Source organism: Microcaecilia unicolor, chromosome 11 (assembly GCF_901765095.1).
Source record: "Microcaecilia unicolor chromosome 11, aMicUni1.1, whole genome shotgun sequence".
Classification (NCBI taxonomy): domain Eukaryota; kingdom Metazoa; phylum Chordata; class Amphibia; order Gymnophiona; family Siphonopidae; genus Microcaecilia; species Microcaecilia unicolor.
In genome coordinates, this window is record NC_044041.1 from 111998500 (window position 1) to 112013695 (window position 15196).

The 15196-nt window shown below is 45.3% G+C and overlaps 1 protein-coding gene across 1 annotated transcript in view; it reads right to left on the bottom strand.

Moving 5' to 3' along the window:
* Positions 1-6438: 6438 nt before the first annotated feature.
* The window catches only part of CCDC88B (coiled-coil domain containing 88B), a 98653-nt gene continuing 89895 nt past the window's right edge, over positions 6439-15196 (bottom strand). Inside the window, exons 25-28 of the mRNA XM_030219306.1 lie at positions 10577-10755; positions 8717-9037; positions 8313-8375; positions 6439-7583 (exon numbers count right to left, since the gene is read on the bottom strand). Coding sequence (XP_030075166.1) covers positions 7573-7583; positions 8313-8375; positions 8717-9037; positions 10577-10755 — 574 coding nt within the window. The 3' untranslated portion in view covers positions 6439-7572. The remainder of the gene's footprint in view (positions 7584-8312; positions 8376-8716; positions 9038-10576; positions 10756-15196) is intronic.

Below are 15196 nucleotides of genomic sequence, written 5' to 3' on the forward strand. Positions count from 1 at the left end.
GGGAGTGGAATGAGGGGATGAGAGAAGGGATAGCAATGTGGAAGGAAACAAGGCAGGAGGGAGGAGAGATAGGGAGAGCAGGCAGGAAAGAAAGGATAGGGAAGGAATAGAGGGGCTAGGGAGAGCAGTGAAAAAGGAAACAGGGCAGGAAGAGTGACAGCAGGGAGGAAGGAAACAGGGCAGGGGATGGAGAATAAGAAGGAGAGCAGGGGTAGGGAGAGAGGTGGGGGAGCTGGAAGGAAGGAAACGGGGCAAAGAGAAGAGAGAGGGTGAGGAGAACAGTGAGGAAGGAAACAAGGCAAGGAAATGGATGAAGGGCAGAAAGGGTGAGAAAGAATAGTGAGGAATGAAACAGGGCAGGGAGGAGGGAGAAGGAGGGATAGCGGCAACTGTGGCAGCTTAATACCAGGCACAAGGTGTAGGCAGAAGGTGGTGTGCTGTGTCTGGAGCAGAGCACTGTCCCCTGGCCCTGCAGCTTTTTTTTTCAGGGGTTATAGAATACCAGCACCATTTCTACAGCTTGCTAAAAATGGTTCCCAAGAATTAATGAAAGAGCCAAGACTAATTCTGCCTTTCCATAGATTCTGTGACTGGTTGCAGGGGGCCTGGCCATTGTGGGGCAGGTCCCTTGGTGATCACCTCACCCCTTAAGAATGGCCTGGCATTACAGGCACCTTTTATGGTAGAAAAAAAAAACACTGGTGGGGAGGGAGTATTTGGTGGTAGTCTTTTCTTGGGTAGTTTCAGATGCCAGAAATTTTATTGGTCTGATCATTTATTGTACTTCCAAAATAATCCATTGAGGCTACCTTTTCAGAAGGGTATCTAACTGGCAGAATCAGGCTCACCTTTCAGCTCATACAAACCCAAGTTGACTTTCAGACACACGTTTTGCAGTAAGGTTTGTCTGAAGGTGCAAAGAAGAACCATGACTCTATTGGTGAAGAAGGCATATGAACTGTATAAAGTTAGTGATTAAGACAAAAACTGAACTCCCCATATTAACTGCATATGGTGTACAACAAATATGGGGAACCAAACTTTTGTCTTAATTGCCAGCTTTACACCAGGGAAGACATGGTTCCTCTTTGCACCTTCAGCATGATTAGTACATTTCCTTATCGGTCCATTTTTTGTTTTAGTTATGTTATTTTCATTGGTAATTTTTCAATAGTATTATTCATATTGATCCATTTTTGTATATTGTTCACTAAACACACTTTCAAACTGTCTTTCCTTTATTTTTCTCAAATATAATCAGTAGAAACCAGTAATCTCAATAGAAGTTTCTCCACACCGTCACAGAAAAACCTCCAACATAGCATTATGTTTCGTCATGGCTGCATTAGGGCAGCATTCAAATGTTCCATATCTCTTCAAGCATGCAGCATAGTGCAACAACTAATAGGAAATTGAGGGCCCTGTTTATTAAGCCTCCTCACTACCTCTGTACCCTCATCTCCCCCTATGTTCCCACCCTTAACCTCCGCTCTCAGGACAAATCCCTCCTTTCAGTACCCTTCTCCACCACTGCCAACTCCAGGCTCCACTCATTCTGCCTTGCCTCACCCTATGCCTGGAACAATCTTCCTCAACCCCTACGCCAAGCCCCCTCCCTACCCATCTTCAAATCTCTGCTTAAAACTCACCTCTTCAATGCTGCTTTCGGTACCTAACCTTTCGAGAAATATAGTATGCCCTATCAGATTGACTCTACACTTGTCTTTTAGATTGTACACTTGTCTCTAGATTGTACACCTGACTTTTAGATTGTAAGCTCCTTGAGCAGGGACTGTCCTTCCATGTTAAATTGTACAGCGCTGCGTAACCCTAGTAGCGCTTTAGAAATGTTAAGTAGAAGTAGTAGTAGTAGTAGTAAGCCATACTATAGGCTTATATGGGCATCTCTAGCGTTTAGCGCACCGAAAATGCTAGCACACCTTAATTAACATTTACTTTGGTGCCAGTGTCTCTTTTCTGCTTTTCTCTTTTTTTTCTTCTCTTTCTAGGGCATCCTGTCCATTTAAAATTTCTTTATTTCTTCCTTCTCCATGTTCCCCCATCTATCATCCCTGTGTCCCCATTCATCCTGTCCAGAATCTTCCCTCTGTGTCCCTGTCCCTATCCTTCTCCCATGTTCAGTATCTTCCTTCTCATTGTGTCCATCTTCCCCTTATATTTAGCATTTCCCTTCTGTGTCTCCTCCCCTGTATCCCTGTCCTATGTTCCCTCCATACTCAATAACTCTTTTCTGTATCTCTCTCCCCCCTTCCTACCACACCTCTATCCTGGGACTAGCATCTCTCCCCCCACCCCCGCCACCCTTGCCTTTTATCACCTACCCCAGAACCAGTATCTTTCCCTCTCTCTCACCCTGCCCCGTCCCCACAGTGCAGCATCTCCCTCCCTCCCCTGGTTTCAGTTTCTCCCTCTCTTGTCTCCACCCTTTCCCAGGTCTAGCATCTTTCTCATCCTCTTTTTCTTTCCCTCCCCGGGGTCCAGCATCTCTTGCCTCTCTGTCCCCCCTCCCCCACACTGGTGCAGTCTCTCTCTCCCCCCCAGGTGGGTCCAGCATATCTCTTTCTCCACTCTGCACCCCCTTCCGGTCTAGCCCCTCTCGCTGTCTTTTTTTATCCCCTTTCCCTTCCTCCTACAGCTCCTGTATTTTTTTCTGCACCCCACTCACAGTTATCCAAACTCAGGTAAGTGAAGCATTAAATACCTCTACACAAATGGGGAAAAAGGGGCAACATCTGGAAAGCAGTATATACTAATGCCCAAAGTATGGGAAATAAGGTTTTAGATCTTGAGGCTGATTTGGATTTATTGGTGATCACAGAGACATGGTTCACAGCGAATCATGACTGGGATATAGGTATACCAGGCTATAATCTGTTCAGGAAAAATAGGGTATGAAGAAAGGGAGGGGGAGTGGCATTATATGTTAAAAATAATATTAAAGCCACACAATTGCAGGACCCACAGGGTAAGGAAGAGGCACTGTGGGTCAATCTGGAAAGAGAGAATGGCAAATGTATTTACATTGGTGTGATATGCAGGCCTCCTTCACAGACAGAAGTGGACTTAGATTTAATTGAAGACATTCAAAAAACAGCTGAGAAAAGGGAAGGACTACTAATAGGTGATTTTAATATGCCAGATGTTGATTGAGATACCCCTAGGTCTTTTAGAAGCAGGGGGATCCTGGATTCTCCACAGGGGGGAACTAGAACACACACGGAATGGGGGCCATACTAGACCTATGGGTGCTTTAGTGTTTTTAACTCACATTAACCATGTATGCACATTAAAAGTGTACGTGCCTACAATATCCTTATAGGTGCCTATGCAGCTAGCTCTCGCGCTAATTGTAGGCGCTTTAAAAATGCTAACATGCCTTAGTAAACAGGGCCCTTAGTGCTTACTAATGGGGAGAATGTTTCTGATGTTATAGTAGTTAATCACCTGGCATCCAGTCATCATCAGATGGTGTGGTTTAATATTGAGATATGTGTGGAGAGGGTTCATTCAAAAGTGAAGGTTCTAGACTTCTAAAAAACTAACTTTGTTCAGATGGAAGATTACCTCAAGGAATTGCTATCTGGATGGGAACATCTGGAAGAAGTTGGCAAGCAGTGGACTAAACTGAAAGGAGCTATTGTAAGGGCAACAAAACTTTTTGTAAGGAGAGTAAGTAAAAGTAAGAGGAAATGTAGGCCGCATTGGTTCTCAAAAAGTAGTAGCTGAAAAGGTAACAAAAAGGTGGTTAGCCTTTATAAACTACATGAGATCACAGAAAGAGGAAGACAAACGACAATATCTGGTAGACTAGTCAGGAAAGCAAACATGCAAATGGAAGAAAAAAAAAACAAAAATGTAAAATGGGGGGGGCAAGACATTTTTTAGATATGTTAGTGATAGAAGGCGGTGCAAAAGTGGCACTGAGGAAATTATCTGTTGAACCAAGAGGCATATTTTCAAAGCACTTTGGGAGGCTAAGTTCCATAGGTTTCTATGGAACTTTGGGAGGCTAAGTGCTTTGAAAATGAGCCTCTTGCAAATGTACTAGCAAAAGCCTTGAAACCTAAGAAAGAAAACTGAGCAAAGTGTGTATAGCTTAGCCAAAGAAGGATGTGTGTCCCAGAAAAATATGGTGTATCTGTTAATGTAATAAAAAGTAAAAGTGTGTTGCTTGCCAATTATCTTATCACAGTAAGGAATGTATCTGTATCCTGAAAATTGCTAATAAAAACAGCTCAGCTGAAATAGGGATTAGAAGTCTGTCTAGCAAAGCTGCGGGGTTTACAGCTACATGACAGTCTTTCCTAAAGCTAAACTATTACTTTATACCTTTAACCTGTGCTGCGCATTTATTTCTTCAAACACACCTCTGGCTCTGAATCCTTAGAGCCAAGGAAAGGGCAAGTAGTCCCCCAGGTTTTAACAACTATCAGAACCATTTTGTTGTACTAGTTGTATCTGATTACTGTGACGCTGAGTATAAATTTATTTAACTTTTATAGCAGCTTCAGTATGGAAGTGTTATTATATGATCTACTATAAAATGTACCTATCAATAATGTTTATTTTGTGAAAAACTCTCCCAGAGTTCCATTGCTCGTACCGGGGCGATTTCAGCCAGATCCACCTGTTCACCAGTCTCTGTCACTTATATGGAAAGGGGATTCTCATGCTAACCACTATACCTCTATTCAAGAAATCTCGACTGCCCCAACTTGACATTTCGTCCTTTAGATTGTAAGCTCCTTTGAGCAGGGACTGTCCTTCTTTGTTAAACTGTACAGCGCTGCGTAACCCTAGTAGCGCTCTAGAAATGTTAAGTAGTAGTAGTGCTGTCCCCATCCACAGTGCTCTGAGGTAATTTTTCCCCTCCTTCCCTACCTCAGTGCTCTTTCTCCATTCCAGACTCCAACAATACGGAAGTGACTCTCTTCCTCTCCCACCTTGCCTCAAACAATACCGTCCTGGGAGAGACTCTTCCTCTACTCCGCCCTCCAGCAGTAATTTCTTGGGGAGACTCTTCCCCCACTCCACTCCTCAGCAGTACTTTTCTGGGGTGAAGGGTGAGATGGACATGAGGGAAGTCACTGCTTGCCCTGGGATTGGTAGCATGGAATGATGCTATTAATTGGGTTTCTGCCAGGTACTCATGACCTGAACTGGCCACTGCTGGAAGCAGGATACTGGGCTAGAAGGACCATTGGTCTGACCCAGTATGGCTATTCTTATTTATTTGTTACATTTGTATCCCACATTTTCCCACTTATTTGCAGGCTTAATGTGGCTTACACAGTACCGTAAAGGTGTTCGCCAAGTCCGGTAGAGAAACAAATACAAGGTGATGTGGTCGAAGAAGGTTCATTAGTTTTGGGTGCAATGGGGGTAGAAGAGAGGAAGGGTTATGTGGTGTCCATTACGAGCTGTGGTTTTGCTGTGTTGCAGAGTTCAGGCACTTATGTTGGGTCGGTAGGATATGCCTTTTTAAATAGGTAGGTTTTTAGTGATTTTCTGAAGTTTAGATGGTAGTAGGTTGTTTTCACGGCTTTTGGCAGTGCGTTCAATAGTTGTGTGCTTATATAGGAGAATCTGGATGCATAAGTTGATTTGTATTTGAGTCCTTTGCAGTTTGGGTAGTGGAGGTTTAGGTATGTTCATGATGATCCGATTGTGTTTCTGGTTGGTAGGTCTATGAGGTCTGTCATGTATCCTGGGGTTTCGCCGTAGATAATTTTGTGGACCAGGGTGCAGAATTTGAAGGCAATACGTTCTTTGATTGGGAGCCAATGCAGTTTTTTATCATAGGGGTTCGGCACTTTCGAATTATGTTTTGCCAAATATCAGCCTAGCTGCTGTGTTTTGAGCCGTCTGGAGTTTGTGAGTTGTTCTTTACATCCCGCATAAATTCCATTGCAGTAGTCTGCGTGGCTTAGTACCATTGTGTTCTTACGTACTCTTGCTCCATTCCATCCCCAGAAATACACTCTGGGGAGTGACTCTCTTTCCCACTCTGCCCCCCAGCAGTACTTTCCTAGGGATAACTCTTCCCCCCCCCCCAAAACCAGCAGTACGCTCTTGAGAGTGACTCTCTTCCCCTCCCATCTTTTGCCAAGCTATATACTCCTTGGGGTGACTCTTCCAGTGTGGCTTCTAGGGTAGCTTTCCCCTCCTACCCCCTCCAGCAATATCCTTCTGGGAGTGACTGTCCCATCCCATTGTTGGGGGAAGATTCACACACCCCTTGCAGTATTTGTGGAGGTGACTCTCCCCCATTTGCAGGGGGTGACTTTCTGCTCTCCTGCTGTGCTCCTTGGAGAGAGTGCTTTCCTTCCCTGCCCCCCACCCCCCCCGGTGTTAGTACTTTTATCTCCCACATGACCTGTAGTATCGGATTCTACAACTGTAGTTAGCCATCCTGACCATGTTTATTGATAAAATTTACAGTCAAATATATATTTTAAAAAGCATTCTTTAAATAACAGAAGAAGCAGAAAAGATCATTTAGAACAAAATAACCTTTATAAACAGGGCAAGTTTGTCCAAAGGTGGACTAGATGACCGCCTAGACTGAGTAGCAGACAGGTGGACAGCAGCATGGTGCCAGCACAGCTGGCAAAAGCAGCAGAGCAACAAAATGCTGTCAGCATGACAGCAGACCTTTGAGCATCAATATATGAGTGCTCAAGCCCTGCTGCTCCTGCCCCCTCCAACAGCAAGATTGCATTAGAGGAGGCGGGACCTGACAGGCCATGAGCTTATCCAGCGCTGGAAGGCCTGACGCTATGAGGCATATTTTCAAAGCACTTAGCCTTCCAAAGTTCCATAGAAACCTATGGAACTTTGGAAGGCTAAGTGCTTTGAAAATATGCCTCTATATTCTTTCTTTTTAGTGCAGGCTGTGGCGCTGGAGGATGAGGTAGGGTGGTAGGGGAAAAGGAAGATGGGGTCACGGCCACAAACAGATTGACAAGCACTTTATGGTATCAGATACCCTTGGGCCAACCCTGTTTATAAAGGTTAAATGGAAAATCTATGACAGGTAGTAAGAAATGGCTTGGGGGAAGGGTCATCACAGGGATTCAAGGGAGGAAATAACCCAACCACCTCCCCCCTACCATGGTTCATGCCTGCATGCAGTGTGGATCTCTGGATCTCACACAAAGATGCCACACTGCACCACGCTTTGGTGAGGAGGGAGAGCTACTAGTGCTGTTCTTTGAAGAGATCCATTCCATGTGTATTTAGTCCCTGAAGGGTCTCAGATTTGGCCATGTCCTGCAGGATTTCTCATGGCCATCTTGGCATTTCTGGATGTCTGGAAAGGTGGAGGGAACAGACCAACTGCAGAGGTGGATGCCGAAGGATCTGCGCTCCTCTCTGATGGGCCCCCCCCCCCCATCACACACCAGATCTTCTCAGAATCAAGGGGCCAGGATCATTAACAAGTCCTTCTCTGATGCTCCTCTACTGGTTCACAGGGAGTGCTGTGTATCCACAATCAAGGAGTCTGATGTCACTGGCTGAACGTCTTGGATACTGGGGTCTTCTCTTCCGTTAGTGAGAGCCTGGAGGCAGAGAGTTTATGTTACCTGAAGGTACAACATGGAAAGAGTGCCAACAATATGTAGACAATGGTGCTCTTGACATACCTGAGAAGCAGGAGGGCATGTGAACACAGCCAGACAGCCTAACTGGAAGACAGAGCTTGTCTTTCTAGTGACTAAGAGATAGAGCCTAGTACAAACTCTATAAAATACTGAGTGAAGTGGAACAGGTAGACATGAATCTCTTGTTTACTTTTTCCAAAAATACAAGAACTAGGGGGCATGCAATTAAGCTACTAAGTAGTAAATTTAAAACAAATCGGAGAAAATATTTCTTCACTCATCATGTAATTAAACTCCGGGATTCGTTGCCAGAGAATATGGTAAAAGCAATTAGCTTAGCAGGGTTTAAAAAAGGTTTGGACAAGTTCTTATAAGAAAAGCCCATAAGCCATTATTAGGATGGACTTGGGAAAATCAACTGCTTATTCCTGGGATAAGCAGCATAAACTCTGTTTTTACTCTTTTGAGATCTTGCCAGGTATTTGTGGCCTAGATTGGCTACTGTTGGAAAAAAGTTACTGGGCTTGATGGACCTTTGGTTTGACCCAGTATGGCAACGCTTACTTTCTTATGTATTTGGCTTTCCATTCCGTTCATTGAAATGCACACACTTCCAAATATAAGATGTGCTGAAATGTATACACACATGCACATAGTCTTCCTTGTGTGGGTTTATTTTTTTTTTACCTTCGTTGCTGGAGCTCGTACTTGTTGTCTCTGTAATCTCTTTTCCATTGAACTCAGGGCACACTGAAGGAAAAGAACAATAATGAAACAGTCCCACAGCACCCCTGTTATTCCTGAATCAGTACTGAGACCCTCATCATACACACAAAGCTCTGCCAACGTACCTCAGTCTTGCCCAGTTTCAACTTTTGCTTTTCCTATACTGACACCCCTCTCTCACAGATTTGCTGATGCACCTTGCTCCTGTCCTATGGCAACGTGTGTTCTTCCAGTACTGAGGCAAGTTCCCTGCCACACAGTTTTTGCCAATGCACACTGTGCTGCAGAAACCACTACCAATGTAATACTAACTCCAGAGGAAGAAATTAAGGACTAGCATTGGGGACAGTCAGTTGTAGTCTTACCCTTCTCCTCCTGAAGATCTTCAATGCCCTCACTGGGGGGCCTGTGCAGCTGAAGGGAGGGGTTCTCTTTGCCATGCATCTCATCCTCGCTCCCATCCCTTGATCTGTCGTACCAGCCAATACGGCGCTGTCGGAAGCGATCCCGTGGTGAGGCTTGACTGTCTCCAGGGCCAAAAGACTCAGAGGATGGTAGGCGGGAGCTCAGCTTGCGTCGATGAAGTCGCATATGAACACGATGGGAGTCCAAGATGCTGACAGAGCTGCTGGCACGGCGCAGTAAGGTTGGAGAACTGGGAGCACTGAATCCTGGAGCCTGGAATCCTAGGAGAGGATGTGATGAAGAAAAGGTCTTATGCACAGAGGATGGAAGAAAGCAATACATATTGGGATATTCCTGCTTCAGAGCACTGGGCATGCTGGCATATTCCTGCTCCAGAGCAGAGGGCATGTGGCATGCTGGGATATTCCTGCTATAGCTTGCATGCTAGTTCCAGTTCCAGAGCACTGGGCAAGGGGAATGCTGGACACTGCCAGTTCAAAGATATATGACACCCTAGGTCAGGGCTTCCCAAACTGGTTTGTGACCCCAAATGGGGTTATAATATTTACATTTGCAATCACAATCTGGATGGACCCTCTATAAGACATCATTGGCCTGCACCTCCTGCTGGGTCTTATGCTTTCTGTGGCCATGCAAATGGGATCATGGCCACAGCAAGATGGATAAGCACTGCCTTAGGTGAACCTTCTGCTGTGTGCCCTCCCTTCCCACCTCTCCACAAGGTGGCTCAAACTAGAAAATGTTCAGCTTAGGGCCTCATGCTTCACTAGCATGGAAATTTTTCTTCCTATCTTGTTGAGGGGGATCTGTTAAATGTTGCAGCTTATTGGCCACAATACACAAATATACAGTCCTGCTCAAGGCCTCCCCCTACCCTTTTCAGGTCTAGCAGCATCTCCCTCCCCCCACTTTCCAGCATCTCTCTTTCCCTAGCCCCCTCCCCACCCATGGTGTCCAGCCTCTCTCTCCTTCCCTATCCTCACCCCCACCCCAGTGTTCACTATCTTTCTTTCCCTACCCCAAGGTGCTCAGCAGCTTTCCTTTCCCCCTCCAGGGCGGCACCGATGCAGCAGTCAGCATGCCTATGGAAGACACTGAAGCTAGGGTGAGGCAATCTGGAAAGGGCGGGACCCAGCAGGCCTTGAGTATATATAGATGCTCAAGGCCCTACACCATCAACGATGTCTTCCATAGGCATGCAAACTGCTGTATCTGTAACACCCCAGACAGATACCTAATCAGCCTAATGATCAGGCTAGCCCTAACGTTGGGATATTACTGCTCCAGTGCACCAAGTGCCATGATATGAGATTGGAAGAAGGGATAACAACAGTGATGGAGGGTATTTACTGGACACCCTACCTATGCCAGGGAGAAGCTATTCTTTCTCCCCTGCTCCTTCCCCCAGTGGTCAGCAGGTATTCATTGCATCTGTTCATATGCCGCCACTCCACATTTTGGGCGCTTAGCACTTCTGTCCCCATCACCCCCTGGCGTTTGGGTAATTAGTGAATACACACTGCACGTTTCCCCACCCCTTTTGCTATTTTGGGGCAAAGCATACTCACAAACTCATTTACCTCCCACCCCTGATGATTTTCTTTTCTTTGGGGGGGGGGGGGGGTTGCTGGTACTCAGCATTCCAGTGCCCGTGCCCCCTGATGTTTGGAGGAACAGTGGGAAGGCACTGTTCCTGTGCCCTAGTCCTCTGATCTTTTGGGGCACAGCTGGTACCAACTGCTCCTATTCTCCTGCCCCCCTCCCAATGTTTGAGGGAACAGCTGGTACTCAGTACTAACCACTCCTGTCTGCCTCTCTCTCCTCCCCTGGAGGCTCCTGTAGCTCATCCTGATGGATGAGGACAACTAGGTTTTCAGTGCTTCCCACAGCAGGTGCTGGAGCACGCAGCCGATCCCTCGCACCCTCTCTTCGAGGTTTCATCAATTTCTTCATTTTATCTGCAATCCAGTTACTTTTCCTGCAGTAAAGAAATCGCAATCACATGAGAAAAGTCACCGTTAAACAAGGTTGTGTGACCTGGTCTCATATAATAATAGGGGATTTGGGAAAGTGTAAGTGAGCAGACACAGTGCCAAAACTGCCAAGGAAGCCGGTCCACTCAGCGGGAAATTTAGGGTCTGCGCCCAGCCCACTCTGGCTCTGCCCTGCCTAGCCCATTGCTCCACTCAACTCCACTCACAACTCTGCCCATTTCTCCGCCCCAGAACAGCTAATTCGCAGTCAGTGGCTACAGGAATAGTCTCCCAGCAGCAGCAGCAGCAGCAGGAAATGCCTTCATAAAACGTCATCTCCTGCTGCCGTGGGCCGTGTTATCAGCAGTAGCAGGAGATGGTGCTTTATGAAGGAGCCTCCTGCTGTCACTGGACGGGAGGCCACTCAGCGGGAGATCCCAATTTCTTGCTGAAAGCGGGAGACTTGGCAGGTCTGCAGTGCTGGTACAGAGAGGGGTCCTGAAGACAGAAGGATATAGGGCAGTGGAGTATCTGGAGAGGATGGAGGCAAGGGAGAGAGCAGAGGCAGGGTGGTGGTATATGGAGGCATTTGGGCAAAGAAAGGCAGCAGGATGGTGATACATGGAAGGGTTTCGGGGAGCAAGGAGGTAAAGCAGTTGTATATGGAGACAGGCTGGTGGTACACAGAGGGATTTGAGAGGAGGATGGATGTAAGATGGTACATGAAAGACTCTGGGGAAGGCGAAGACACACTGGTGACAGAGGGGTTGGAGGAAGGTGTATATAGGACAATAGTCTGTGGATGGAAGGAGGCAAGATGGTGGTTCACAGTCTGAAGAGAAACATCAAGAAATATTTTTCATGGAAAGAGTGGTGAAGTGTGAAACAACTTCTGGAGAGCATAGAGGATCCTCAAGCTATTAAAAGTGAAGAAAGCAGGACCTGATGACCCATTTTTTAGTGTTCACGGCACCATATGTGATTCAGCAGTACATTTTAGGGCTTCCAAAATGTATGGCAAGAAATTTTTACAAGAAAAGTTAGATGCCTTTGCAGCTAGACAGGTATCCAACTAGCTGGGTTTGTCTGGCAGGCTGGGATGGTAAAATCAAACTGCGCTGGATCTGTTTGACAGGCAGTAACTATATAATCTTGACCCTCTGTTTCAGCAGTTGGTAATGGAAGTCATGCGAGGTAGGGCCATACTGAATTGTTTACAAATAGGGAGAGTATTTCTAATGTGATCATCTGGCATTCAGTGATCACCAGTTGGTGTGGAAAGGGTTCATTTAAAAGTGAAAGCTCTAGACTTAAAAAAAAAACAACTTTGTTGAGTTGGGGGAATATCTGAAGGAGTTGTTAGCTGGATGGGAACATCTGGGGGAAGTAGGAAAGCAGTGAGCAAAACTGAAAGGAGCTATTTAAGGAAGAGTGGAGGAGTAACCTAGTGGTTAATGCAGTGGACTTTGATCCTGGGGAACTGAGTTCGATTCCCACTGCAGCTCCTTGTGACTCTGGGCAAGTCACTTAACCCTCCATTGCCCCTGGTACAAAAAAAATAAATACCTGAATATATGTAAACCACTTTGAATGTAGTTGCAAAAAACCTCAGAAAAGCAGTATATCATTTCCCTTTTCCCTTTTTGTAAGGAAAGTAAATAAAAGTGGAAAAGAAGGCCATTTTGGTTCTCAAAAGCAGTAGCTGAAAAGATAAGGAAAAAGGTTAGTCTTTACAAAATAGAAGAGACTGCAGAAAGAAGACAGGTGAGAAGATCTGGAAAAGCTAAGAGAAGCTGGTAAAGTAGTCAGGAAAGCAAAGAAGCAAATGTGAGACAAAATAGCCAATATGGTAAAATGGTGGGTCAAGACATTTTCTAGATATGTTAGTGGTAGAAGGAAGTGCAAAAGTAGCATTGTGAGACTCAAAGGTGAAAGGGAAGAATATGTAGAAGCTGATAGAGATAAGGAGGAATTGCTTAACAAATATTTCTGTTCTGTGTTCATAGCTGAAGGGCCATCACCTTCACTGACAGGGATTTCACCTTCTTCCAAAGGTTCAATAAGAGAAGATGTCCTTGTGGCTACGGAAGATGCTTGGACAGAAGGCACAGCTAAAGCAAGGGATGCTGAATCCCAATCCTCAAGACTGTCTAATCTTAGCTGCTCAGCCGCTCTTACCCCATCAGAGACGTGGAGGAAACATTCTGAGACCCTCGAGCTCTTTTAAGTATGTTTGATGAAGTAATAAAATAAACAGCAGAGAAGGCAATTCTTTCTCCTAAGGGTCCCCTGGCATCCAACTGCAATGCAGAATTTGCCTCCTGGGAGCATTAAGGCAAAATTAGCTTGTCCCAGTGAATCTCGGAGAGGAACTGTACCTGGAACTACCTCAACAGTGGAAGGAGACAAAATGGCTGCTGCTCCCACAGTTTCTGTGAAGGAACTTTGGGGAGGCTTAGCTGGAAGGAAAGGTCTTCCTGCAGTCTCCGATCACAGAGTAAAATATCCCTGAAGGTTATGCAATGCTTTCCCTACACTTTGAATGAGAAGCAGCAGACTGGTACGAAGTGCACTGCCCTGAAGGCGCACAGCAAGTACCACATTGAGAACAGCACCTTATCCTTTCCACAGGTGACTCCATAACAACAAGAGAAAGTCACAGAAAACCAGATTTGGTTCACCCAAGCCCCACTTAGCAAGAGTTCCCACCCTCAAGCTCCCTCAAGAAGAAAATGAGGGAAACTTACCAGGGCATCCAGCTTACCGAGGGCTGGTGCCATTTCTGTCTGAGAGAGTAAAAGCACTTTCTGTGTCTAAGGATTTCTATCCAAAAAAAACTGTTCTGTTTAACTGTCAGTTCCTTCTTTTTAATTTTAATTTTTTTTAACCCTCTTGATGTGATAGAATTAGAAGGAAAGTATGACCGTGAAGTGGGGGAGGGGGGGACTCAGACTCCTCTGATCATCTACTTAGATAAAACCAATTATTCCCTGCCCTACTGGATCCCAGTAAATGGACTCGCCCAAGGATAATTCTGACCAGAATAGACCAGGAGCTGCGCGGTTGAAGCGTCACCATCTGCTGAAGACAGAAAAATATTGAGAAGCTCTGACTGCACAGTGCCCTTATAGGACAGAACACAGTACTGTATTCTGTCTCCACCTACTGGTCAATAAGCACAACCCACAGATTCTGGACTGTTCTTGTAAGGATGCTAAGGCATGGACTATGTACCACAAGGGAGATCTCTTCAGACACATGCACACACAGGTTTGTGCTACTGGCAGCTACATTTTGGTGCACAAGAAAGTTGTATTGGCACCCAGAGTTGCATTTGCCTGCATCTGAGTATATGCTAGAATGCCATTCTGTGAATATAATTTTTGTAATACTATTTTTGTGTGCAAAATAGCATTCTAGCACATGCACAGCTTATTTCTTTGTTCCAGCATATTTTCTCCTTCAGCATCTCCTGTTCAAGGAAGCCAGAAAAAGTTATAGTTCCCATATGCTCGTGGGAAAGAGAAGAAACAGGAATAAATCCTCAGTAGCATTGCTCACAGAAGAATGAGCTAACCCTCTTCTCCTCCTTAGGGTTTGTGTTAAAGCCCCAGTGTTCGGGATCCCTGTGCTCAATCTTTGGGTCTTCTGCATATTTCTCTGCATTTGTGCAAAATAGCTAATACCTTCATTACTATGGATTTAAATGTGCTGTGCATTAATGTCTACCTAAGACTTTAATTACAGTTAACTCATGTGTAAAATCTGTTTTTGCATTGTGCATCCACAAAATTGTGCACAAAAGCCAAGCTAACCTGACCACATAGCCTAGTGCACTTTATTGCATTGGTCCCTCTGTGGCTGGTTGCAGGCTGTTGCAAGGATGAATCCCTAGATCAGGGGTGGGCAACCTTGGTCCTCGAGGGCTGCAACCCAGTCGGATTTCAGGATTACCCCAATGAATATACGTGAGATCTATTTGCATACAATGGAAGCAGTGCACACAAACAGATCTCACGTATATTCATTGCAGAAATGCTGAAAACCTGACTGGGTTGTGGCCCTCGATGACCTAGGTTGCCCACCCCTGCCCTTGATTGTCATCCCTCCCCTTAAAGATGGCCCCGTATGGAGTTATGGCACCTTTTTATTTTCTAGAAAAAACTGCTGGTTATAGAAAATGTAAGTGTTGGAAAGCCACTGATTTTTTTCCTATCTGGGCACAAAATAGTGGAATTTACTACCTAACAGAATTAAACATCAATTTAACCACCTACAGTTCTGAAAATTTTTGAAATCACATCTCTTTAATAAATTCTTATCAATATGAATTCTCTGCTTTAACTTCCTTTATCAAACAATGAAAAGTCAATTCCAACAATGTGAAAGTCTGGCGACACAACCAAACAGACAGCCCAACAAATGAACGCAATAGATTAAGCTAAT